Genomic DNA, 27,286 nt, shown 5'->3' with positions numbered 1-27,286 from the left:
CCTTTCTTTCGCCGGCGAGAGGGGATGCGGTATATAAAAGATCTCATCTGAGGTGCAATTCCGTCAGATACCACACCTCAGTACTGATTTGGTGGTCGCACGTTCTCAAGATAGTCCCGAAGCCACAGAAACACGATTAAGATGAAACCATTTGTAAGTATTTAGTCAAACTTCGATCGACTGACATTGAACTTCCCGCATTCTACCGATTACAGTCAATTTTTGCTTGCAACCATTAAGCCCGGTTTTGCACGAGCTGTTTCACAGTCGTACCCACGGTTGTTTCAAAACTCGTAAAATTTCAAACCCTACTATGGAATAGCTGTGCTCCTCGTTCTCCAGTGTTACTAGAAAAAGAGCTCGAATATTGGTCGGATCGGTCGATCGGTCCGAGTTCTCGGTCGAACGAGGTCAATCGAAAGTGTAGAGCCGTTATATACGTGTTTTTCGTTCTTCTTTCTCATCCACCGTCAACAAAATCTCCCACAGACACAGACGCGCACTTACACAAATTAATTCCCACGCCTTATAATTCCAGGTTGTACTCGGTGTCTGCGTCCTGCTTTTAGCAAGCGTAATATCCGAGAAAGTCGAAGGTGGCAAATCGTCCGAGGGGAAAAAGTTTTCATCTACGTCGACGAAAGGGAAGCGAGGAGTGTCGGATGGAGGTTACATCGGAGGTTCGTCCCTCGGAGGATCATCCGGCTACTCATCCTCGCCCATCCAGAGCTTCGGAGGCTACGCGGCTCCCTCGCTAAGCTCGGGATACTCCCTCGGCGGATCGTCCGGTGCCCTTTCCCTGGGTCACGGAAGCTTCCAAGGACTCGGAGGCCTAGGAGGCTTCGGAGGCGGCTACAACCTCGGCGGGCTCAGCCTCGGAGGCGGCGGTGGCGGCTACTCGTTCCCATCGGCGAGCCAAGGCCTCGGAGCTCACGGGCTGTCCTACTCGCTGCCCGGTGCGTCCTCCTTGAGCCTCGGAGGAGGCGGATTCGGAGGCGGCTACGGCGGCGCGCTCATCGCCTCCGCCGGCAAGCAAGGACCCGTCACCTTCGGTCTCCACAGCGGAAGCTACACGCCTCCGGTCTACGCCACCGGCATCCAGGGCCTCTCGGCCTACGGCAACGGCGCGAGCTCCTCGTACAGCCTCCCGATTTCCTCCGGAGCTTCCCTGCACGGCCTCTCATCTTCCGGCGCCTCGAGCTTCGGCCTTCCCGCCTCTTCCGTCGGAAGCTACAACCTCCCCTTGAGCTCGGCCTCCCTCGGCTCGTCCTACAGCTTCCCCTCATCCTCCTCCGGGCACGGAATTTCTCTCGGCTCACTTTCCTCCGGGATCCAGAGCTCTTCGTACAGCCTCCCGTCTTCCTCCGTTTCTTCTCACGGTATATCCGGCAGCTACGGTGCCCCGATTTCCGTCTCCTCGGGCTCGAGCTACAGCTCACCGTCCTCCAGCTACGGCTCACCGTCTTCCAGCTACGGCACACCGTCTTCCAGCTCTTCCCACGGAATCTCATCCAGCTCGTACAGCTACCCATCTTCGTCTAGCTCAAGCTACAGCCTCCCGTCTTCTTCGAGCTCATCCCACGGAATATCCTCCAGTTCTTACAGCTTCCCGTCTTCCTCGAGCTCGTCTCACGGACTTTCCTCAGACTCGTCGAGCTACAGCCTCCCCTCGTCGAGCTCGAGCTACAGCTCACCGTCAGCGAGCTACGGCCTCCCCTCGTCGTCCGGTTCCTCTCACGGAATCTCTTCGCTCTCGTCGAGCTACGGCTCGCCCTCTTTCTCCGGTTCATCCGGCGGTTCCGGCTCCATATTGAGTGCCCTTGCGTCTGCCAGCGCCTCGGGATCCTCGTCGGGCTACAACTCCCCTGTAATCTCGTCCTCCTCCCACGGCAGTTCCGACTCCTACAGCCCTTCGTCGTCTCACGTCGGACTCTCCAGCGGCTCCTCCGACAGCTCGAGCTACGGCCTGCCAATTTCATCCGGATCTTACTCCGGCTCCGACGGTGGCTCGTCCTACTCCTCCTACTCGTCGGCACCCTCGAGCTCCTACGGAAGTCCCAGCGATTCGCACGGGGCTTACTCGAGCTTGAGCCCAAGGTACGCGAGCCCCTCCGGAAGGTCGTACGACAGTTACAACGCCGGAAGCAACAAGTACGACACCATCTCGTACTCAAGTCCTGGGGGTAAATATTAGGGGACTGAATAATTGCGAAGAGGCTTGATTATCCGAACTTTTTTCGCTTCGAATCCTGGAGTGAGGGGCATTTCGAGTTCCTCATTCTCATTGACAAACGGCTGACATTGTATTATTGACGGGACGCAGACAGAGCACGAATACCTGGAACAATTGAGACGAGTATAATTATACAGAGTTCATTACGTATTTATAATGTGTAACAGTTTACTTTAAGACATTTTTGTTGCCTATTTATGATATGTTGTTTGATCATCGTTCGATCTTACGGTTCTGTGTAATACGAACGAATGATCTGTGTTGTATAGTTTGTTCATATTATTTTTCTTTTCTTCTTAAGTTTATTTTATACCGCATTGTTTTGTAATAAAAGGAAAATCATCATGAAACAATATGCTTTGTTCTTTACTGTCTTGTCTTTACTGTTTCAATAAGTGTAAAGTCAATTACTCAGCAAGTGCAAGGTAATAAATTGTGAAAAAACAACCAGTACATCATAGATATATTCCAGCGTTTACACCGCTACTCTTCTATAAATTCTTCATCCCATTTCCCGCGCAACGTTTCGAATAAAAAGAAGAAAGAAAACAACGAGCTTCGTGGTATCGGCAAAACTGAACGCCAACCGTGAAACTTTCCGTCGTGGTCTGAAGTTTTCACGCTACAATTAGGCGCTTTTTCGACAGATTTAAAAACGAAATTATACAGCAACATATATTAAGGACCTCAGCGTATAAAAATCACAGGAAAGTCGCGCGGGAAACGGTTTTTGCGAACGTTCGATTAATAAAAAGGAAGAAGTCGTATAACACTTTCAGTTTTCCAGGTGAGCAGGCATAATTGATCAAAGGTAAGTAATAAAGCGTATATATAATACAAGATCTCTCGGACCGGTAGAACTTGCGGTACGAATCACAGAACGATTATAATACGTCGTATAGAACGAAAAGAATTTCCGGCCCGCATTAGCGAGCGAGATGTGAAAGTAATAATATACCCGAGGACCCTGTCTCATACCACGGGGATAGCTGATAGCTTTGTAGAAATAAAGGATCGCCTCGACAAAATTGAGTTCACTTTTACTTCGCTCGGTTTAAGGCTGACCAAGAACGCGTTCTTCCACTGCGGACGGGCAGGGCACGCGGCCGGTAATCTCCTTTCTAAATCTTTATATTTTATTTGGGAAAGTTCGCCGGTGTAAGAATGTCACGGGTGCAACAGAGACGGCTGCGATCCGCGCGAGCCGAGAGACGCTCTTGACCTGACGTCCATCTCGCTTTCTGGACCGTTCGAACGGATTCGAATTTCAGCGGAATCGGATTTCGCCTCAAGGCTCTAGACTGGCTATGAGACGGATGCGAGCGTCGTTGTGCTTTCGTGAACCGAAGTTTCCAGAAAATCGACGATATTCCGCAACGCGTTGCGGTATAAATTAACTCGAGCAAACACCTCGACTATCGTGTGCCGATTTAAGTGCCCACTTTTGACCATCGACGCGGCGGTTCAAACGCCGGAGCATCTCGAGTTATAGATGAGAAAGTCAATTTTATGATGTGGCATAAATTTGTTTGTACCTGACTGGCTATTAGACGTAATAACAGGCGCGGTGCCCACTGACGTGAAAAGTTAACCACGTACTAATTTCTGAGGAGTCGTTACAAGGGCTGATGTACAGTATTTCCAGTTCGCTCGTGTACCTTTCCACCAAAAGATTGATTATAGAAACTATCGAAATTAATTTTAATTTCGTCAAAGAAAGAGGAACGGATAAATCAATTTATTGATTGCCGTGATACGTATATTTGCATATATGTATATGTTATTGCACCCGAAGTTCTCGTTTCTAATTGAAAAATCGATGGGCAGTATTAATACCGAGAGAAAGAGAGAGGATGTAAACGTACGCTTATAATATGGTATATATCAAACACGTGCAGAGTCGCCCATTAGGCATTAATTAAACTGTGAATAAATAGGCAAATGATAGTATAATTGGAATATATTAATTATAATACGAAGAGTCATAGCTACGAGTAGTATGGGCGTATGAATAATTTAATTATAATTTGGCGAGTAGAACCGAGTAACCTCATTCGCCAAAATTGCCACCGTCGTCGTTCAAATCGTTATTCGGCAGGCGCGATTATAGTTGCGAATTTCTACCGATGGCCAAATTCAGTGCTAAAATCAACATTCATAGGATCGATGCAGCTGCACTGCCTGCATATAATTCGTCGCAGCGATATTGATTAGTCGTTATTACATGTGATTAAACTACCACGAGATACAAAGAAAAGAGACCGAAGCGCCGAAGGCTTGATTGTTATAATCATTATCATATCGCTGCCAGATCGTCGAACCAAATTTCTGCATTCATTACCATTCGATTATAACAGCTATAGCGAAATTTCTCACGTCGCGATCTCGCCGGATACGCGATGTGGTTATACCTACGCGTAAGTAAGAGTACAAAGCGACGGGCTCGAGAAACGACGGTGGTTGAAAAAAATAAATAAAAATAAAAAGAAAAAATCGGATCAACAAATCGCCTCTCAGTGACAGCCGTCAGAGACTCGAGGTGCCTATTGTGTTCGCAAATGGACGGTGCCTGCAAGTATCCTTCGGCCTGCAACAGATACATTATTTCACTTTCACCGATTTAACGTTCACATATCGACGGTTCCAATCGCACCTGTATAATAAGACCACGCCCGAAGAAAAAAATAAAATAAATAAATAAAGTCGAAGAACAATGCGAATGAAACCGAATTACCAAGAGAATGAATGAAAAAAGAAGAAGAAAAAAACGAAGAGTTCTATCGATTCACCAACAATGCCCCATTGATTCAAGGATCGCTGCAGCCTGACGTGTCGAAGTGAAATCCTACGATGATTTGTTCGTTTTTTTTTTTTTTTTTTTAATTTTTATTTTTAAAATTTCGCCAATTTCATCTCTTTATTCGCTCTCCCAAAGATGATTAGTTTCAGAAACATTCGCCCCAGAGTCTTAATGACGCGCTTAAGCCTGCACAGGTGGAATCGAGATAAAGAGAGACAGAGATCGAGCAGCGTTCATGCTTTTAAATTGCTCGCTCCGTTCCGGCTGGTGGATCCTCAAGGTCGTTAAGGCAATTTAAGCAAGGATCACCCGCATCGATTCACACCTACGGATCTACGTGGGGTGGAATTTATCGCGATCCAGTGCCCATGATTTTGCTCGCCTTGGCGATCCGAGGCATTCGTCTCACTATCACTTCAGAAATGCAGCCAAACCACCGACGATACAAGTGCCTCGACCTATTTATCCAATTCCATTTCTCGAGATGCTGCACTCGCTTCCAAACGAGTCTATTTTCACTGCATTCGAAGCTAGCCGAACGGGATGATAAACAAGGCGTTATTGACTCGCGTATAAGTAAGGAGAAAAGTTAAACTAGTTCGAGAGGTTTTTTCCAATTTACCAGTATAAAAGAGATATTTACGCTCTAGGGACGCACCACTAACGCTTCAAGTATCATCGATCGCACATCGTGCATTAACATTTTTCTCGATGGTTGAACAGCGACCGCAACTCTCGATCAGTCCGCACTAGTTTCTCTGATACAATATTCGCCTCGTTGGACTATCAAAAATGGAGATTTTGGTCAGTATTTTGTGTTAACTCAAGGGCTTTGTAACGTTTTTCGGTTCACCGGTCAATCGATCGGTCAACGAAACTTCGAAAATTAATTTTATACATTCAAAACCCATCTCGAAATAACAAAGATTGATATTTGAATATTAAAAATTAATAACAGTAATCAGCCTGCAGACCTAGCAATAAATTGAAAGCATTTAATCGCACGAGCCAGTTTAACAGATCATGTGTCGAAAATGATCAACAACTATACATATAATTTGCACCAACGTGCAGGTTCCTGTGAATAAAAAAAAAAAAAAAAGAAAAAAGAAAAACGAAAACTAGATAAATAATGTGTAACATGATGATTATATGCCAGTAAGCCTCGCGAGCGAATAAACTCTGCACAACGAGGCGTTCAAAACAAAACCAACAGAGTGAAAGGAATATTTTCTAGAGCTATACATAATACCGAACTTTATGAAAAATAAAAAAAATCGTTCGCGACATGATATTATTTATACTAATAAATTCAGAAACAAGTGCCTAGTCAATTTCTCCGCGATTATTAAAAAATTTCTCTGCACAAAAAGTAATCGAGAAAATGAATACACGGCGTGTCGAAATAATCGAAAACTGATTTCAGATCCTGCTCCTCATATCACCCGGAATTTTTGCCCAGCAGAGATACCGGAAGCACGTGAATCCAAACGACGAGCCGTTCCTGCCGATCCATCCGATCTACCCTTACAATCCGAAACTTACGAAAAGAGGCTCCGACCGAGATCTCGTAACTTTCTTCAAGCCCGAACTCTACGCGCCTCGCCCAGAGTCGAGGGACACGTTCACCGGAAGCTTCGCCGGAAGTTCGAAAGACTCTTTCTTTCCCGGCTATAATTCGCACCCCCGAAGCCCCCCGACGTCTCAGTATTCCCACCACTACGGAAACAGCCTCTTCGCCGGGTATCCCGGCCCCTACACTTCCGGTCCACCGACTTCCGGCCCGTACCCGGAGTACTACCCTCAGCCGTCGTTCTTTTACCCGGAGTACTACAACCAGGGTTTTCCCTACTCATTTCCAGGCAACGATAACCTGGGACCACCGGGACCACCGGGACCACCGATCAGGAGCGAAATCACCGGGGATTATTATCCTACGGAAAAGCCGGAAAAACCGAGGCCCGCAAAGCCCAGGATGAAGGAGAGCGGCCGGTTCGTCGACGGCGACAACTTGATATCCCAAAGTTACAAGGACCTCGCGCCCCATTCCGAATCCTCGTACAACAAGATTCCCGCGGACCAATTAACGGGCAATTACCACCCATTGCTGCAACCGACTTACAAGGTAATCAGCGTCGGCGGCCGGCCCGTCGGTCCCAACTATCCAATTCCTGTGGGATACGCACGAGCCCAACTGATGGAGCAAGTGGCGGCGGTCCAAAGCCTGGCAAAATCACTGGGCCCCGCGTTTTCGGAGCAGTTCGTGACTCCGTCTCACGCATCCTTCAGCCAGCAGGGCGCGTTGCCGAAGCCGGATAATATTCAGGACGATCTTCAGGTTTACTCCCAGGATCAGATCCCCTCGTCAAAGATGCGCGAGGGTCAGTTATTCTATCCAAACGCGCAGCCGGGTAAGCCAGCGAAGATGCAGGCGTATGGATCTGAGGTACAGGACATGCCCGCCAAGGATTCGAACGGCCAGTTCCTATCTGAAGACGAGCAGAACTCGCGTAAATTGAACGATGCTCTGCGGGCTTACGGTGAGCCGCAGGACGCCGACGACAAGAGTACCGGACAGTCGAACAAGGAGCTGGAAAATTTTCATCGCAGTAGCGACGTCCTTGCGAAGACTCCCGCCAAGTTTCACACCCTCCAGTATAAGAACGTAGCGCAGATGCCCGCGACTCAGGTGACCTTCGAGAGGTCTCAGAGCGCCTACATTTCGCCGGGTCAACCGGAAATCACGGGGGAACCGTTCGTTCGGTCGTATAACCAGACACCATCGACTAATGGAATTTCCTACCGGATCAAAGACGGGGTTCCGTTTAGGGCCCAGAACGGTGGAGGCTACGCGGCGAGGCCTCAGGCCTACACTTACCACCTGATGAACGGGGGCCCGTTCAGTCGGGAGCCTCAGCAACAAGCCAAGACTAATTTGGAGGACGTTAATTTCGGGACGAAACAAGGAATCCAAGGTTAGATGTGTGTTACGACGGGATCACGAAGAGACGGTGGTAATTACTTCTGTGGAGTGGAATTGTCACGCGGTATAATAATTTGGAAAGTCGGACTGATCGATTCTCAGAATGGACGTTGATCTTCGAGGACCTGGACGTTTTGTCTTCAAACTTCCAACCCGAGCAGAGGTTTTGCGGTGAAATTTAATACCGCGCAATGAGATGATTATTCATACCCATGGTTGTGTTGTGACCAAGTTAGTGAATCCATATTTATACATACATCCGCACATATATATATATATATATTTATACGCAGATCGCATATTGTACGTAACACGACAGGCGCACATAAAATTTCGAAAGGAAATGACGTAAAGTTAAAAAAAATACGAATCAAAATAATATTATTATTTATGACCTTTGTACTTATTTTTAGTTAGTTATTAATAATGACGATGATAATAATAACGCATACGAATGATAATAAAGCACTTCTTTCATTTACACCATCCGATAATCGATGACTACACAAATCGTGCATAAATTGTAGGTATAAATTAGACCGGCTAGCGTTCTATTAACTGTTTCATAACTCTTATTCCCACAAGAGATCGAAGAAAGAGGACGAAAATAGAAGACATGTAATCAAGGCAATAGTAAACCAGCTAATTAGCGTTAGCATCGTATTTAATTTCATTCTGGATCCCGACGATGATTCAAAAGACTTTCACGCCTCTCGAAGAGAACAAAAAAAAAGAAAAGAAAAAAGAGAATAGAAAAAAATGGATTTAGAAGAAGAAGAAAAGAGAAAATTAACAATAAAAATAGACAAACGAACGAAGCGGATCGGAAGATTTGGCTGTTCTGTTCGTACAGTTACGTTTCAGACTACAACGGCAGGTGAGAGGATGAGATCCGATACATCACTTTTTATTTTTCATTTTAATAAGGCACATGTGGTCAGCCGCTGTTGGTTAAAATAATGCCGGTAGGGCCAACCTCTTACTTTCACAGAATCGCGCTATTTGTGCAGTAAAGTATGCGTGATCTGGGCGATGCGCAGACGAAACGGCCCAGAATCCGCTCTTCAATTTCTCTATTTCATCACGCCGAATTCCATCTGTTCGTCCAAATCGCCCTCCCTTCTTCCACGCAGCTTCGAGATGATCCAAATGCTGTCAACTCGGTGCCCACGCGCTCCTTTGAAATAAAAGAAACCAGTCAATTTCTCTCACAATATTAGCTGCCCGTGTTGAGCGTAAAATTTTTTACTCCCGCTCCCATTCAGCGCGCGTTCTTCTTTGAACAGGTTCAATTGGGCTTCCTTCCAAAGAAGCTATACGGTTATATACAGACATTAGCGAATATTGTTTGTTTACACCGACTGTCAAACTTTCTTTACAGTTGAGAAGGGTAAGAAGGAAGAGGATAAAAGAATAATAAAATGAAGACCCTCGTCCGAATAGCCGACATCCGTTCACCTCGACTGTGACCGTTGAATATTATTAACGCTCTCAACGAAGCGTTCAATGGCGTGTATACAAGAAGTCGAGAAGGTTGCACGGCGATGAACCTGTAATCACTCACTTGAATACGACACCCGTACTCCACGGCCAGTCCAAATCCGTCACACTGTCCCTCTTTCTAGAAAGCGAAACCGCCTCACGGAATGGGGAAAAGGGGTGAAACCTGACGTTCGATCCACGATCCGAAGCATTAAAGTACAACGCAATATCGCAGTCATAAATTGGAGGTCTGTAAATCGGTTGAAATTAATTTGTCTATCGCGTTGATGCGAAGCCGATTAAAACGGGGTTGCACACTTCGTCGATTTACGATCTTCTTCCCGCGACGACGTTACATGTACGTATACATACATACACCAGATCGGAGAAATCATCCGTCCTCTTCGTTCTTTCGACACATTTCTAAACGTAAGTCTGTTTTGCAACCGCGCGATGCAAGGTGGAGCAAACAGCGGGCGCATAAATTGCCGTCAAACGGGACACGTAACAGCGCGCGTCTCAATTCGGCTCACCGATTCATCTCGAGCTGGACCATTAGCAATCGTAATTTTTCGAAGGACCGATTAACGAACGGCGAATCAACGATCAGTCACTCCCGGGTTCTCCGAGAGCCGGAGGCGACGATCATTTGGACCGGATTTATAGTTAAGGTAGAAAAGGAGAACCGCATTGTCCTAGAAAGCGACATCGTAGATTCCGTCTAGATTTCGTAGATCATCAGCAATCGCGATGTCCGCTGAAAGTTTGAACTAAATTCTGAGGTGTGAATTATTTTACGTAATCCACGTCGAGACCTGCGTTCGATATACAAACCTTACGAAACGAGTTTCTTTCCTGCAAGTAACGGAAACTGCTCCCAATTATAATATCTATAGCGGGTCAGCTTCTAAGGAGTCTCGTTGAAGCCGGCCGCGTTATAATTACCCGAATTACGATCAACAATTACGCTTATTCCTGATGCGTGAAAGTTTCACGGTAGCGCATAGAACCTGGGTCTGCTGCCGAGTAGATTTAGTGCTTCGCAAGTGCAACTCGTTACGGCTCAAGCAATAATCTTCCGAAGATACGGTGCGATCTGTACGGTCCGAGCACGGCTGTGCGGGAGGTCCGCAACCCTCGAGGCTGCTAGAAAGTGACCGCCTTCAGGAAGCGGCGAAGGCGGCAGCCGTCTAACTTGGCGAAAAGATGAAAGAAGAAAAAGGAACTTAACTCGAGCACCGATTCAACGCCGGTCATCTCTCCGCGGCTTGTACACACGCCGAGGAGACTCGAGAGAGTCTCATTTAAATCCCAACAAAGAGAGAGGACCAAGGAGAAACAGGTCCTTTTACTCTTGTCTCAGTTATTAATTCGCATGGCTCATTTTCTCTACCATTTTCCCTTAACAAGCCGCAATTCCGCTTGTAAAGTTCCTTTTTCTATCCTATATATGGTTCCCCTTCGTTTTGACGCGGTAAATTTCTGTTCCCACTGCGTCCAGTTATATAGATTTCCAATTAATCCACGGAGCGTAGAACGAAATTTTTCATCGACGAAAAGTAAACTAGATTTAATGAAGATAACCACCTGTACGATTACGTTACGCGAAAGATCGTCGCCGTTGTTATACTTTCTATGCAATTAGCTTTTGCTCGTAATTGCAGCTACGAAGGCCGTAGAAGTACAGACACAGTTGGTTGAAAAATAAATTTAACAAAAAATGTAACTTCGAGTGGCTATCTAAAAACAGAGATGACAATTATTACGGCCGCTAGACGTACCGATGCCTGCAGATTGTTACAAAAGCGAATAAGACGGCAGTTGTAAATCCTGAGAGCAAATTGAAATGACTTAAGCACGATTAAAATCGACGAATAAACCACAGTTCGCATAGTAAAAGCCCGTCAGTTTTGCACGAGATGGAATTCAGACAAATTTGCGTTGCACATCGTTTATGGATATATTATGCGGAATTTCGAATCGATTAGATTTTATTTACAGCGACAAGTGTCGTAACGCATATAAATACCTCCTTCTATCAAAATGGCAATCATCGCAAATTAACCATCCAAGACTAAATTTATTATACCGACAAATAACGAGGCGCTGTTTGAAACCGCATTATGTGTATTGCATTATGGATGTAGGTCATTCCAACAAAAGTGACACGTACTCAAACCATTGATACGCATATGTCGAGCTTGCCGAATAAGAGATTGCATTATTCGCGTGGGTGTGGAACAACAGAATGAATAAAGTTCCGTGTAATCTTTCGAAGATGCAATTTCACGCCCGGCGAGTTCGAGAATGATCATTGATTGATTGAGGAGAGGAATGCATTTTTGGTAATTTTATTATGAAATAGTTGCACGTTGAGCGCTTGGCAAATTATTGCTACCATACTTCTTTTAAAAAAACATTAAAAAAAAATGAGTCCTAAATTATGAAAAAGAAGAATAAAATATTGTCTCGAGATTATAGAGTATTGTCTTCTAAACGAAATGACTCGTCGCAAAGTGCAACAATCGAATGAATATATCAGATTTTTCACCATTTTCAAACTATTCGATACAAAAAATCGTTACGTGAGCTGTTGTTTGTGTAGTTTTTTCGTATCCGCCGCAAATCATCGAAAAAAAGTATTGCTTCTCAGAAAATTTGACAACGCAAATGAAGATGCTCAAATCTAAACTTCCAACTCGATGAATCCTTTTTTTCTACTCTACCCGAATTATTACCCGTTTGAAAAATGTCGAATATTTCATCGAACTTTTTCGAAACACATTGGTACGATCCAACGACATTATTGGTTGTCATGATCGACCGCTTTTACTGCCTGCACGTGTTTCTAATTAACAGTCCGAAAAATCAGCCGGCGCCGAAATGTCATCTTATCGTTACGCGAATACCTACAGCGATTTCCGTATCGATGCTTACATCAAGATCGACGCCGGATGCGACGCGATTGATTACTTAGTCTCATTATGAAATTAACCACGTGCATCACCCGGTTATCTACCATCTGAAAGTTTCTATCCGCGTATAATATACCTGCCCATAAGCCGTTGGACAGCCTAAGCGTTATCTTCCACAGATCGAAAAATCCTGCCGCGTCGTTAATTGATCGATTACATTTCTGTTAAAAAAGAAATCAATCTCTTTCCAACGCGTGCATCGAGCTCAGGTGCACTCCTTAACATTATTTAACAGGTAATTCCACCTCGCGCTTGTTCAAAGATTTCGATTCATTTTAGAATCTAGTCTCGTAACCGCGCTATAGAAATATGCTTTACATACTTTCGGATGAAATTTTTAGCTGTCAAAAATCCGACGCCAGTATTAAGTGCGATCGTGATCGCCTGAACGCGAGGTGAATGAGGAAGACTTGACACGCGATTTAGCTTTGAGCCTGAAATTAACGACCCAGAAAACGTTTTAAAATGATAATAACAATAGTAACGGTAAGACAAATGATACGACGCTACAGTTCTACGGATTACTCGTGACATCGAAAGCAGCGAAAGGGTTCGCAGTTATAGCTCATGGTTGGACGGCCTTGGAATGAAGAAAGTGTCCTTGCACTCTGCATCTTATCTCGAGAGACGAGATGCACAGGCGTGTCTGTTAACCCGTGGGTCAGGACTCAGGGGCAAAGTGAATGGCTTCGTGTTTGCGAACGCTTAACCATCACCTGCCGTTGGTAATACACATCGTGCACCTTCGTTTACAATCTCCCGATATGTACTCTCGAAATCATCGGCGTTTTGCGCTCTGGAGAACGGGCCGCGTATCGTGGTGCAGGTATTACACATTAAATCATAATCCTATAACCATCGCGAAGCCACGCCACGCCGTTCTCATCCCCTCTGCCCAGCCTCCGTGTTGGCTGTTGTGTATCAATGCTGGCTGAAACGTGCGGTTGCCGCTGCGGCAAGGTGTGCGGTCGGATAGGAATCGGTAGGGGTAAAGGCTATATAAGTGAAAGATCCCAGTTCTGATTCTACAGTAGAGCTAGGGTCCTTCGCGCCATTGTGGGAATTTTTATTGGCTCCATTATGGTGGGTAACCAAACGTTTCGTTGCCATGTCAGAATTTCGAAGAATCGTTCGACCGAATACAATGGTCGAAAGATTTTCAACTACACGATTTTAGATTCTATCAATAGCGTCAAATTGAAACCTGCTCACAAATACGAAAGTCGATTATTTCCAGGCAAAAATTTCGGTTCACTGTTTTTTTTGTTCTTGTTTTATTGACGATGCGATATCGGGCGAACATTTTTAGGGTCAATTTTTCAATGTACCCGCTTTAAACGAAAGAGATTTTGACACCGCAATTTATGATCCGTGAGATTTCTTTGATTTTTGAATGAAAATTCTTCTGTAATATTCTTTTCTTCGCTTGAATGGTGGTTCAGTCGTCCGTTGTTGGGTGTTCCGTGACGCTCAGAAACGAACCGCGAAGAGAAGGAGAATTCACTTTTACCTCCATCGTGTTACACCTCGTATTTTCAAGTGGTTGGACTTTGGGAGTGGCAAAGAGACCCGTGGGTCTATATAAAATTGGTCCAAACCCACGGCGAGATTCAGAGTCAGACAAACAGTGAAAGTGAACATCCCGTCTACGTTGTCTCTTTTTTTTTTGTCGTTTGGTGGTGTCTTTTTTTTCTCAAGCGGTCCAAATTCGCAATGGTGAACTAACGCAACGTCTTTAATTCTAAGCAATGTCGAATTTTCACTTAACCGCTACTGCATCGAGTTTGAAAGACGCAGCTGCGTTATAAATATTGTTTTCTGATCTTCCTACGTTTTTAAAATTCTCATGGACTCGAGTCAAGGAGAAAGTGGAGTTTCTTTTATGCGGAAATTTAACCCGAAATTTATTTAACACGTGCGGTTTACCTGACCTTTCGAAACCCGAATGTCATTCCAATGAATCGAGAAATCTGAATAACAATTTAAAACAATTTATGGTTTAACGGACTCGGTAGATTTTACTTCTCGAAATTTGAATATCGAATAAGTCGCGCGGTGTGACGAGGTTAATCAGTCAGAGATTATCACGACGACTTAGCTGACGCTGACGACAATTTATTACATTACAGAAATCCTACGCGATCCTAGCTTTATGCTTCGCCGTTGCCCTCGGCGAAAAGAAGATAAACCTCGAAGACATAGAGAGGGACAATCTGAAGTCGGAGGAGCAGTCGGAAGAGGAGAATGTCCGACCAAACCAGCTCAAGTACAACTCGGCGAATCCTGAGAGCAATGCTCAGTATCAGTATCAGAGCGAAGTTCGGTCAGTCGGCAGTCAGCCGTCTCACGAAATTAAATATCTGGTAATTAGTGAACACGTTACACCCACCGTTTTAATTAAAACGCGTTTTCATTACCCGTAGCAACGGAATTCATCACCGTTAAAATGGGACAATCAACAATGAACCGGTTAATAATTGCTGGACAGGTAATTAGAGCGGAACATTAATCACGTAATTAATTATTCGCAGGTACAACCAGAAGCGTACAGCCAGGAACTGCAAGCTTATCAACAACAGCAGCAGCTATTGGCGCAAGCTCCTCAGCAATTCTACAATCCCGCCAGCTATCAAGCGGAAGCTTACCAATCCCCGAAAATCGCACCTCAAATATCGTACCAGTCTCAAGTGACCGATGGCTTGTCTTACCAGCCCGAGATATCGGTTGGTAACCAGATCCAAAGCTACCAGCAAAAATACGCGGCGCAGAAATTTTCCCAGGGAATTAGCAAAGGTGAAGATTTTTGTTTTTTTCAACATAGTCTAAGCACGGTTCACCTAACATCTCGCGAAATGCAATTGAGTTTTTAGAGGGTGCGAGCATTGATTTTGGTGGCATTGATTTTCAGGCAACGATTACACGAATCAGCAGCTGCTTTACTACGCAACTCCCGCAAGCGCTGGATTGGGCGCCAAGAGTCAAGTGCAACCGCTTCTTCATCGCCTCGCGTCGCAAGCCGCACAAAACGTGAAACTGCCCGCCACCTACATTCCGTCATTGAGCCAATCGTCGAAAATCTCGTACCAGCCGCAAACGCAAATTAAATACGTCTACGAACCGCAGTATGTGCAGCCTGAGAAACCGACGTACGAAACGAAGGTATGTAACAACTTTGCAATTTACGGTACGACGAATGAGATTCCCGGTTAACCCCGTAATATTATAACCATGAACTGTGCCACGGGGAGTGAGTCATCTTATATTCGACCGTGTCACGTCGCATGGAGAAAGTATAATCAGTTGTTGTTTTTTCAATTTTTGTTTCTCTTCATTCCAACCCTGGAGTGACTTGCATTCACATAAAACCAGGTTTGTCATTGTCATGCAATCTGAGATGCATCAACATTGGCTCAATAAGCACGTACAAAGGGAAACAAAAATTTCTCCTCTCAGCGAAATATTGTCATCATTTTTTCATCTCTTTCATTACAAAACTCATTTGTCTATTCTGAGACTGAAAATCTACTTCCAAAAATTTGAAATAGAAATTTTAAGCTGTACAACCTTCACTTAGTTTCATAGATCTCTACGATATTTTTTTTTAATTATTATCAAAATCAGTGTCATGGTAAATTTTTTTGAAACAGGTATTGTTCATTCGCACAAAATGCGGAAATACCAACTTTCAAGTCGTAGATTTCATCACCGAAACTGATTTTTCTAAGAGATTTGATTCCAATTGAAAATCACAAAATCTACAGATGAGATGGACAGGTACTGATAAAACTAATCACTGCAGAATTAAGATTCGGACTCCATTTCAATCGAAAGAAATTTCTATTTAGCATAATCAAGGAATATAGAGAACAAGCTGTAGGAATAATTGCTTTATTCGTTAAAAAATAGGTGACATACATTATACCGGATGTTTTCGGTAAGAGTTACGCCGCAAGCGATGTTTCGCCGGCAGATAGGCAACCAAAGTTACATCTCACAAGCACCAAGTATCTCAGACGTAACCCTGGTTGCCTACCTGCCGGCGACATATCATTTGCGACAGAAATCTTCGCCGAAAACTTCCGGTATACTTTCCAGTACAATGATCAATTCAACAGTATTCAGAATTATGAATTTAATGTAGCTATATACTGATTACTCTGATAGCGAATCAGAATAATCGTCATACTAGCCGGCTTATGCGTCATTCATTAGTGAGGAAATATATCCAGCACGACCTTTGCTGTTTGTAGCGCTAAAATCATGATCCCATAGAGTAAATCCACCATTTGCGGTTACCTTCATAAAATTCTGTATTCAGTAACGTGACATTTGATCTCTTTGATTGATCAATTCATTACTAAGATCCAACAATGAACGAGTTTTGAAAAAAAGTTTTCGATACTGGGTACACATTATTGATTAAAAAAGTGTTTCTCACTTCGATCACATCACCTTCGTACCGTTTGTGCCCGTAATTCTGGTTACAGGTAATCAATATGGCCTCAATTGGTATTAATGTAACTTTAATCGGTACACCGTGTGCGTACGATATAAAACTTTTGTCTCAACACTAATTTGGAGTCGTTTGCAACTCCTTATCTTCGTTAAAATTCGATGTCTGGAAGGATCACCTACAGCGCGTGTGACCATTGAAAAACTAGTAATTAAACCATTTCAGGAGACGGGAAAATTCGCATACGTCGTTCCGCAAGCTTACTCATCGGCGCAAGCCTACTCCGGACTAACCTACACCCCGCAAAGTCCGATTTACACCACTCAGCCCAAGGTGGCCTACACCCAAGCTTACTACGTTCAGCCCCAGTCGACCCAGTACTACCAGAGACCTGCTTACACACCCTCCCTTGCGAGCCAGGGCAACACCCTGAGCTACACTAACAGCCAACCCTTCTACGTCTTCCCCAAGCTGGCCGAGCAGTTGGCGGCCCAGATTTCGGAGCAGCAAACATCTCACAGCATCGCCCAAAGCTACTCCAAGGTAACGCGCCGTATTTTAACCCCACTAACAAGGAAAGTTGCCGAGTTTTACCTCAACGATTTTCCTCATTTTATGGGACGTATTATAGTACATGAAAAAACATTGGACACGTATTTTTTTACATGCGCTGGTTCAGCCGTTTAAAATGTGAAAACAACCCCTAAGGTTTATCCGAATAGAAAGGTTTTTCAGGGTGTCTCGATAACGACATAAAATTTTCGACACTACCAATTGGACGTTATTTGCCGTTAATAGGTGATAAATACACGCGATATCTTTATCCTGGGAAGTTGCGTCCTTTCTTTTTGGGATGTGAACATTAGTGGTGGCCCTCAGCCCTTGAAAGACCGAATTACCGCGTGAAATTTACTCGAAGAATATTTTTCTATGTACTGCAACATATCACAGAATCAAGAAAATCTAATTAGGTGCATCTCGGATAATTTCAATGTAAGATCTTTCGCTAGCTTTGGCGCAACTTGCTCGAAGGTCGCATCTTCGACTCTTGATAAACAGCCCTGAAACGTTTTAATGATTCTCACGATCGCTTTCTGCGACAGATTCCTCAGGAGCCACGCTACACTCTGAGCGTTCCTCAAGCTCCTGCTCAGAACTTCAAGAGCGAACAAATCACTCAGCTGCGACCGGTTTTCTCAGAAAACTTACAGTCGAATAACCATATTCACTATTCATCCGGACCAAAATCCCTGCTGGATTCTTACACGCCGAGTAACGTGATTGCGTCACACGATAGTGAGAGGTGAGTCCGTTCGTTTCGTTTTTCCCCAATTCTCAATCCCAATGCATATTGTCGGGATGTCAGAGTTTTTCATGACAATAGTTTTTGCAGAGCGAGGTTGTATTTTGCTGAAACAGTAAAGATTTCATGTACACTTATAGTGCGGACTGTCTTCACCCGCGGCTGCACATTACTCTTGCAGGCGAAAAATAAAACGAGTTTTCGAATTCAATTCTAGGTACCGAGAGAGGCCGCTACGCCTGGAGAGCGGATTTTTACCGTCCAAGGGATCGTACGCTCACTCCTACAACCAAAAGCGAAAAGCTGAATAATATTAATGGAAAATTTTGCGAGGATCGAAATTAACCAATTTTATATAATCTAATCGCTTGCGAGCGGTCGGTACGAATAGAATCTTACCACCTAATCTAGTCTCTCCTTAAGGGGCACGGCATGTAATTTTATGTATGTATGATCATGTAAATTTTTCTCTTTTATACCCTTTCTTTTTTTATAAATAAACCACTGATAAAAAGAAACGCAGACGTTCCTGTTTCATTCGCACCTTATTCTTAGTATTTCTCTTTCTTTCTCTCATTCCATTTCTACGACTTCCACTTACACCGAATTAAAATACCGTTAATTATCTCCCACAGACATACCGCGGATTAATTATATCCGACAGTCGTTAAATCCGTTAGAAAGCGATCTGCATCGGTTGACAAAAGTTTCACTTTTATTCATCTAAATCCCAGCCAATTCAATGACGCACGTTTCGAAATATTTCGCTTTCAAATTTCCCAACAAGGAAGCAAACGAAGAGTAAGAAAATCGAACCCAATCATCGTTACAGATGAACGTACCGGGAGTATATTGTGAGACAGCACGGACTTGGCTGGATCGGAGAAATGACAGATTATCGATTTGGCCTATCGACGATATCCTCAATATCCTTTTTGCATTTTATGTTACAGAAAATTCTGGGAACTAACGGTCAAGGTAGATACTCTCTTCACGGTACAACCAATGGACCGAGGCGCCAACCACCGAAGTTATACGTGATTCGTATAATTTGACATAGTGATGAAACGGCTGATGTAACGTTACGATCCGGATTGTCACGGTAAATACTTTGAACTGGCACAATTTTTGTTCACCGTGAATAATTCGCATGTTCTTTTATTCGTGATAAATTTAGCGATTAGATTATTTCTGTGTACGTTCGGAACGAAAGAAAAATGAGAGTCACCAACGTCGGGTCAAATTCGCTTTCAACAGTCGCGTAGTAGATATGCAAAACTGCAGTGAATTAATTTTGCTACATCTATCTGAGATAGCTGCGATGTGTATTTGTACTTATCACGATCGTATAATCGTCAAAGAGTTGAACTTGTTCAATGCTCAGATTGCCAAATTTATAATTGAGACATTACTTCACGGTCATTGTATTATATTCAGAACTGTATTTGTCAGCAGCTATTGGTTTCTAAAACTGTATAAACACTCTGAGCAAGCATTTTGAAAGCATCGGACTTGTGCGACAAGTTATTATTTTTGATATCGCAGATGAAATACACCCGGAGTAAAAGCAAGTCTTGAAGTAATCCATAGCCTTCTATCAGATTCGTGAGAGTGTCAAACCACGTGATACTTTGGATTGAGTTTCGAATTCTTCAAACTTAAATGACCGGCAATCCACTTATACACAAGCATTACGAATAGCTATTACAATTTCACGAATTCAAATTCTAAAATAATATCTAAGGCAAAAACAGGTTGTACAATCTACATAAATCATCATATCCTCGAATTTAAATCCGAGAAAGTGGTATGTTTACTACTGCCGTTGTTTATTACAGTAAAAAATTGAACGCACACGTGTGAACAGTGTTTCTAAAATTTTCACATCCCTTCATTAAAATACGTCGCCAGGCGTTAACGATGTGTCAATTGCCTCGTAAGAAAAAGGAGATAAAAAAAAAGTTACGATAACAGCCCACTCCTTTCCTGCACCTCCATTGTAAACCCGAGTGAAGAAAGCTCTCTGAGAGTTCACAAGAGATCGAAGATACCCTGACAAAACTACCCGGGTTGTAAAGTGATCAAAAGACAATGGATCGTAAAGCGTTGAATTAAAAAACCCCGAGTCATTTCCGCAGCGATATGAAAATGAAAAGAACTCGCACCTAATACGCTCACTCTGTAACGTATCCGTTGGTGAAGCACCTACAGACAGAAACTCTAATCGAATGATCTATGGACGGTATCGGCAGTGGGTAGCAAGGTTCATTAGTCGGTCTGGAATGAGAAGACAAATTAATCACTACCGGGCGATTGGTTGATGAAATCTTGTCAAACTGGTTTAAAATATGGTGGAGTAGGAAAGAAAGGGCCCGAGAAGCGCCAGCTCGGCGACCAATCAAGAACGCGCATGTTACATACAAAAGTCTGCATGGTGTACCTGAGTAAATGCACAGCTATGTCGCAAAAGAGTTGTAAGATAGATATTAAAGTTCGTTCGAAAGGATGACATAATTAAGGAGAGGCTTCAGCAGGACCGCTAACTTACGTTGCCGACCACTTATCAGGCCATTAACAAGTTGAGCAAATATTAATTATTCATCACGGTGACTGCGAGACTCCGTGTCTGTGTGAAGGCGTAAGGTATTCTTCGGAAAAGATACGCCACCACGTCGCTCAAAGCAAGACAGAGAACACGTTACGTACATACGGATGAGCCGCCTGAGGTATACGTGCAACATGTCCGTACATATCGAGAAAGCGGATGCTGCCGAGGATGAGCCAACGGTGTAGAGATCGTAAATTTCACGATGCGATACTCTGCTCCATTCGGACAATGTAAAGTGGCTAATTTTCATTCGGTGTTACAGTAACGGAATAAACGGTGCGCGCACCTTTGTACCTGCTGTAGGATCGAACCCACTGATTTCCACATGCAAAGAGCACGAACCATCGCCGAAGACGATCCATTGAGCGGTTTTCTTTTTCCCAGCGACTGCACCAATTGTTCAGGTACAGTTGTGAGGTTCCACGCTACTGGACGATGCGCTCCTTCCTCGTCCTGGACGGGCTCGATCATCCGTTGCAAGCTCTTCGGTATGTCGGGGAATCCGGTGAATCTCGCGTCTCGTGGTGAAACTGGCCTCGGGTACGTCCCTCTTCTCAATCGCTCCGTTTGCACGCCTCCTCGCAAGCCCCATGAAGGCATATAAGGTGTGATGCTGCGTCCAGCCGACATCAGTACCAAACACACGGGACACGGGCGAACGCTCACGGTTTAACTTGACTCTAACGAATTTCATACCTGAGATGAAATTCACGTGGATATTATACGTAAGTTGCGAACCTGGATTATTTTACCGCTCATTTTTACGAATCATTGATACACGTCGTTCCGATCCAACCTATCGGTTTGCAACTCTTATGATCTTCTCGCGTAATTTGTCAAATTGTTCAACCTTCAACAGATTCTTTTCTTCTTTGCTTATGTCCCCAACGATCTTCTAAATTTATGTCACTTGATCACCAACCGTAGATCTGTAATTTGATGGACCGCTTATAACAGCTATTACTGTAATTGCACTGGTGTAACGTCCATTGATTTCTACTCGTTTATTTTCTCAATTTAGTATATTATGCCTAAGGTGAATCGTTTACAACTTCGCTCGATTACCTCTTTCCGGTCAGTAATCACAGAAACGAGAGAGGCTTGCATTAACCGATAAGCTTGGAGACCTTATGTCACATCAGAAAATTACCTGCCGAATCTGTATGAAAAGTTCGCAGGCAGGCGAGTGTAAAAATCGATTAGCAATGCGAAACGGTTTTCTATAACGGTTATCCGATTACGTCATATTGATTGTAACGCGAAAAACAATGGAAACTTGTCCTCCGTTGAGTTTATAATTCAACGTAAAAGAAGAACCGTGAAAGAAAAAGATGAAAAGAAAATGGATTAAATAACATCTTCGTGTATCACTTCTCGTTACCTTGAAATTATAATAGTTATTATTTAACGACCTTCGGGTCGTACTCGCACGCGACCGTTAAGAAAGTTCGTAAACTCTCGCCGTTTATTTTTTTCTATTCCGGTCTGCGTATCGCGGAGTCGAAAAATCAAAAAACTAATAACGGAATTGTGAAACCTCAAGTTGTTAGATCCAAATGATGGCAATATCCGGTGCCGGGAAATTACACATATTTTTACAAACCTGTAACGTGGCGATACAATTTAAGCACGTAGGCTGGTTGGATTGTAACGGAATTCCGAGTCTAAGGACAGGTCCGAGATATACAACCACTTCTGGGGATCTGTGCCCAATGATATATGTGGCGTAGTATGACTCCACGAGGAGAAAGTAATATTTGTCTCGTCCCATAGTCCAATAGAATCGCGTATTAGTAGCACATTGATGTACATCCACGTTTGTATTTCCTTTCAATAACGTTGACTCTGAGGTGTAATAAGTCTTTTTTTAGAAGAAGATAAACTTGAGCAATTTGGTGAAAGTTCACAACGATCTGCGATACAGCTTCGAGTGAAATTAACTTACGCAATTTACCGTTGCACTGTATCACATACATTTCTAATAGTATTTCAGTTCCTAAGGTACTTGTAATGATTTACAGACTTGAAAATTTTACTTCAAAATCGGAACGGTGTAAACCCGTTCTATGCACGATCGTCCCGGCAGTTTCACCCATAAATTTATACCCCAATCCGTGCTCATCGATCGGCGATTCGCAGCTAAGACAGCGAAAATCGAAATCTTGTACTATAATTTTTCCCACAGTGAGCAAAATATAACAAGGAGAAAATTAAAATTGAACGCAAAACGTACATATCGAGGTATCAAAGAAAGCAGTGAAAATAGAAACTTTAGACAGATATATGTAACCAGTTTTAAAACGGTACTACTTATACACGTATGTTACACTAACCAACGAGTAGCAACTGGTCTTGAGAACGAGACACGACTACGTCGAGATCACGGTGCTCTGTAGATCGTAGATCATGTATCGTGGTCGCGATTTTTGTTGAACATCAGCAGCTGTCCGCGGAATTGAGGATCATTAATCCACGCAAGATTTCTCTTTCGCATTAAGCATGAGTGATGTGTGTAAAGTACGAATCTCGCAGAATTGAACCACGTCCTTTACGAGCTGCATACCTTTCGCAAAACATTAATACACTTTTCAGTACAATCACTACCGGGTTTACTGACGTGGATCTCGGTCCAGCGATCGTTATCGGCTTGAGAATAATTCGTCTTGCTGATTCTACGAATTCACAACGATACATAAGTGCAAAAAGACTAGGAAAAAAAAGTTTGATGTTGTAATCCGTCGTCAGCACGGTGCTCCAGTCATGGTTTTGAACCACTTGGATGGTGTACATGGATATAATATGTATCAGAAACTGAGGATCTCAAAGCGCTTCCAATTCATCCGAGAAGCTGCGGTAATGTGCGATCGCATGTATAATGCATGAAGAATACGTCGTTATAAATTTAAGTGAGACATCAAGTGTAACGGGATACCAGGCGACTGAACTTTGCGTGGAAGAGGTAGAAAACATCGGGAAAATGAAAATAAAAAAGAAACAGAATAAAATAAAAAAACGCTGCAGCGAAAGATCGAGCAAAGAAACCCACCGCGAGGGAAAGTGCGCTTAAAGCGTAGCAACAAAGCGTTTAAAGTCCGGTTTATGCAGAAAAGCGAATGCATTACACATATATACCTCCGTAAAACTCGCTTAATGTAAATATTATACAAGTACGCAAACGAGTATACTTTTTCTTCTTCCTGAAGGCCGAAGGGCCGGTTCGCAAACAATGAGTAACACGTAGTGAAATCGGGGTCTTGTTAAAACCGGTTTTAAAATTTTTTTCTCACTTCTTTCTCCACGCAGATGCTGTCCTGCGCGTTGTTCCTCGCGAATTGCGCACCAACTACGGAGAATCCTCCGCTCGACATCGACGGCTCCGACTTGAAAAAAGTCGTCGAAGATGGCGCAGCCGCGGGAGAAGAAGAGCGTCGGGAGACTCTCGAGGACATCGTGGACCTTGGAAACGAAGGAGAAGCCGAGCTGCCGATCCTGCCACCGATAATCCTAATCGACTTTACGAACGGGACGAACTTGACGAGCGAGGAAAAGTCTAAGCGAACGATAAACGGGAACCTGGGCTACGGCTTTCAATCGAACAGCTTACTGTCAGGAAAGTACAACTATTACCTGCCAACCGGAAATACTGGGACAACGGTCAGCATCGAGGAATCTATCAGCCCTTTTCTGCCAACTACGATAATCGAAAAGGTGAACGGTGCAGGTTCCTACTCCAATCTGTTCGGTAACCCTGTGCAGTCTCACCAGAGAGCGAATCCCGTGACTCCCTTGGCCTTCGGACAGCGGACCAAGCTGCTCAAGGCGAATAGTCAGAGCTTCCAATCGTTTTCGGGGTTCAGCGCCGCCCAGAAACCGAACTATGTTAGCTACTCCACGCCCAGACCCGACTTCCAATCCAACGTTTATCCCACTGCTCCGGCGGGCCTCGGAAACTACGGCAACCAGGCCTCCGGATTCAGCGGTTTCACCAGCCCGCGACCGCAGGTCTACAATCCTTCACTGTACCAGAACCAGAAGACGTACAACTCGCCTGTTCAAAGCTACGACTCATTCGCTCCGACGCCGAGACCAACGATCAGCACAAACTACGTGACTCCGAGACCCGAGACCATCTACACGACACCCAAGCCCCAGAGCTACTCGGACCAGAGCCAGACGACGGTGCTGTCAGCCCTGAAGGGTAATTCCCCGAAGTACAGTTTCGAGAACGGAGTTAAGTACGAGCACAAGATCGTATGGAAGTATCCAGACGGCATGGTGTCCGAAGTCGGGCCGGATTCCTACGACGATTCCTACCCGGGGTATTCGAGCCCCACCAAGATCAGCCTGACTTCCGGATACCCAAAGTCGGGGAGCAATTCATACTCCGCAAGCTCCGAGGGCATCTACTCCCAGAAACCGGCCACTTTTCCCAACAACGGGGATTCCGGGAAGGGAGATTCAAAGGCGAACCAATTCGTATCCTCGGCCTCGATATCCAGCGGCAACGCAGGCTACTTTGGATCCCCTTCGCAGCTCACACAACCGTCGCTGAAGTTCGGTTACCAGAATCCTTACTCGGCTAGCACCGGCCAAAGTGGAAGTCTCGGCAAGCCGGATGTCCAGGACACGAAACCCGCCTCCAGTTATCCCGTTGACAGCCCTCATCCGGAGTATTCGCCTCTACAGAGCTACGAGATTGGCCAAGACTTCGAAGGACTGGACGGCCAACGGACCGGCGCCTACACCTTCGAGCAGCCCTCGAATTCGGGGTCCCATTCTCTCGGTGGGAAAACACCATCAACCACTGTCCTATCCAAGTACAAACCGCAGGTCCAGCAGTACTTGAAGAAGGCTCTCGGCCTCGGTGGTGCCGAAAAGAGTCAGGTTTACCAGACGACAGCCACGGGATCGTCGTCGTCGTCACCGTCAAACCTGCAGTACTCGAGTCTGCTCGATTACAACCCGTCGTTATCTCAGTACATCGGTAATCCGGCTTCGATTCTCAACGCCCAGCCGACTTTCGTTCAGGCTGGTAATTCCTTGATTCCGGTCATCATTTTGAGGGTCGACGGCGTCCCGCCGATCCAGCCAAAAGTCACGCCGAATATTAATCTCAAGGCGCTTTTGCAGAAGTATCTTACTCAGTACGCGCAAACCGTCACAAACTTGTCGAAGAGTCAAGGATACGATCAGGGCTATGATAATCAGGGGCCTTCGGGCTCCGAGCTTTACGATCTGGGTCAGCTGACCCAGAGCTTGAGTCAGCTCAGACAAGGCGCGAATTTCAAACAAAATTTTGCTCAGAATTTTGCCCAGAGCATCGCTGGTCAAAGTTATCAGCCCGGTTCTTTATCGAGTCAGTCGAGCTATGGCGGGTTTGATAAAGGCGATTACGGTAACTTGCAAAACGCAAAGTACGTAGCTCCGAGAAAACATAAAGTCAAGAACGTGGAGATAGTAGACGACCCACGATACACAACGTACAAAGTAAAAGATTAAAATTCAAAATATTTGTAATCGACTTTGAAACGTACTTGACACAGGATTCCTCTGTTTCTAATTAATTTATTGTCTAGTTATATTCTGGAATATGTTTGTCGCGCCGTTGAATTTGTTTATTTTTCTTCTTTTATTCTTATAACCATACTTCGCAAACTTTCCATCGATACAATATCTACAACACTGCGCGCTACTGAGAGATTCCGTCACGTTGTCGCGATTTCTGAAGAAAGTAAGTTCTTTTCTGTTCCGGCAACGTCATTTAGGTCAGAGAAGAGTGTACAATGATGATCATTTTTCTTTCACTTCATCCCTCAGAAAAAAAAAACCACGTTCCCTTTCTTTCTGTTTTACAATACATAAGCCAGGAAGGTCGTCCGAATGCCGTTCATTAAGGCAGATCGTCAAATGTTCTCGATCTTAGGTGTAAGCTTTAAGACGTAAGTTACGAATATTTAATAAGGGAGCCGTGCAATACGTATGAATTCAGATCCGTTCGTTCGTACGATCGTTGTGATCAAATGATAGGTGATCAATATGCGGATCGCGTGTATGTATTCGAATTTTGTCGTATCGTTATATACACATGTACGCGAGCGCTTTTCATAAGCTAACCAAATTTTGACGCTTCGAAAAGGTACCTAATAAAACTTAGATAAGTAAAAGGTTTTCTTTAAAACTGTGCAATATAACGCTGCTTTATTATATGTATAGATATCATACCTGTTAGAGAAGAAAAACTTTCAGGATTTCACGCTATAATATATGTAAATCAAATAAATAGCGATGTATAAAAATGTGTTTAATGAAAATGAAATATAATAAAAAACAAACTTTCTCCGTAATCCATTGATCCAAATGTCCCGTATATCGTTTGCACCCACAGTTGAACACTCGACGTATTTTTACATGCTTTAGTGCATCAGAGGGGTAATTAATTATCGTTAATT

General features: G+C 44.1%; 4 protein-coding genes across 5 annotated transcripts; 3 read left to right on the top strand and 1 right to left on the bottom strand.

Annotated features, from left to right (window-relative positions):
* On the top strand, positions 1-2,686 carry LOC107218322 (uncharacterized protein DDB_G0271670). Its single transcript, XM_015656157.2, has 2 exons — positions 1-153; positions 539-2,686. The coding sequence occupies exons 1-2, from the start codon at positions 142-144 to the stop codon at positions 2,192-2,194; spliced, it is 1,668 nt and encodes a 555-aa protein (XP_015511643.2). The 5' UTR covers positions 1-141; the 3' UTR covers positions 2,195-2,686.
* A 6,273-nt stretch (positions 2,687-8,959) lies between these two features.
* On the bottom strand, positions 8,960-21,467 carry LOC124295022. The gene is made up of 2 exons (XM_046743013.1): positions 21,124-21,467; positions 8,960-9,193 (listed from the first exon to the last, which is right to left on the bottom strand). The coding sequence occupies exons 1-2, from the start codon at positions 21,465-21,467 to the stop codon at positions 9,172-9,174; spliced, it is 366 nt and encodes a 121-aa protein (XP_046598969.1). The 3' UTR covers positions 8,960-9,171.
* LOC107218196 (adhesive plaque matrix protein) lies at positions 13,487-18,747 on the top strand. Its single transcript, XM_015655996.2, has 7 exons — positions 13,487-13,556; positions 14,603-14,836; positions 15,005-15,266; positions 15,382-15,632; positions 17,152-17,469; positions 18,030-18,229; positions 18,447-18,747. Exons 1-7 carry the CDS (start codon positions 13,554-13,556, stop codon positions 18,538-18,540), a joined length of 1,362 nt encoding a protein of 453 aa, XP_015511482.1. The 5' UTR covers positions 13,487-13,553; the 3' UTR covers positions 18,541-18,747.
* On the top strand, positions 19,189-27,093 carry LOC107218066. 2 transcript variants are annotated; one of them, XM_015655817.2, is made up of 2 exons: positions 19,189-19,331; positions 24,141-27,093. In XM_015655817.2, exon 2 carries the CDS (start codon positions 24,141-24,143, stop codon positions 26,334-26,336), a length of 2,196 nt encoding a protein of 731 aa, XP_015511303.2. In that variant the 5' UTR covers positions 19,189-19,331; the 3' UTR covers positions 26,337-27,093. The 2 variants fall into 2 exon arrangements, with proteins under 2 accessions (XP_015511303.2, XP_046598968.1); XM_046743012.1 differs by lacking the exon at positions 19,189-19,331 and adding an exon at positions 21,464-21,562.
* Positions 27,094-27,286: the final 193 nt, after the last annotated feature.

The sequence above is a fragment of the Neodiprion lecontei genome, chromosome 6 (assembly GCF_021901455.1).
Source record: "Neodiprion lecontei isolate iyNeoLeco1 chromosome 6, iyNeoLeco1.1, whole genome shotgun sequence".
Lineage (NCBI taxonomy): Eukaryota > Metazoa > Arthropoda > Insecta > Hymenoptera > Diprionidae > Neodiprion > Neodiprion lecontei.
The sequence above is the reverse complement of the archived record's forward strand: the minus strand, read 5'-3'. Positions and strand labels throughout refer to the sequence as shown.

Bases quoted from the DNA above. Each gene is read 5' to 3' on its own strand.
- LOC107218196 (XM_015655996.2), top strand. The intron at 15,267-15,381 runs GTGAAGATTTTT...ATTGATTTTCAG, and splicing joins TTCCCAGGGAATTAGCAAAG to GCAACGATTACACGAATCAG. The intron at 17,470-18,029 runs GTAACGCGCCGT...TTTCTGCGACAG, and splicing joins TCGCCCAAAGCTACTCCAAG to ATTCCTCAGGAGCCACGCTA.
- LOC124295022 (XM_046743013.1), bottom strand. From the start codon at position 21,467: ATGTCGGCTGGACGCAGCATCACACCTTATATGCCTTCATGGGGCTTG. The intron at 9,194-21,123 runs GTGCGCGCACCG...TTTATTTCAAAG, and splicing joins ATCCTACAGCAGGTACAAAG to GAGCGCGTGGGCACCGAGTT.
- LOC107218066 (XM_046743012.1), top strand. From the start codon at position 21,539: ATGAAATTCACGTGGATATTATAC. The intron at 21,563-24,140 runs GTAAGTTGCGAA...TTCTCCACGCAG, and splicing joins AATTCACGTGGATATTATAC to ATGCTGTCCTGCGCGTTGTT.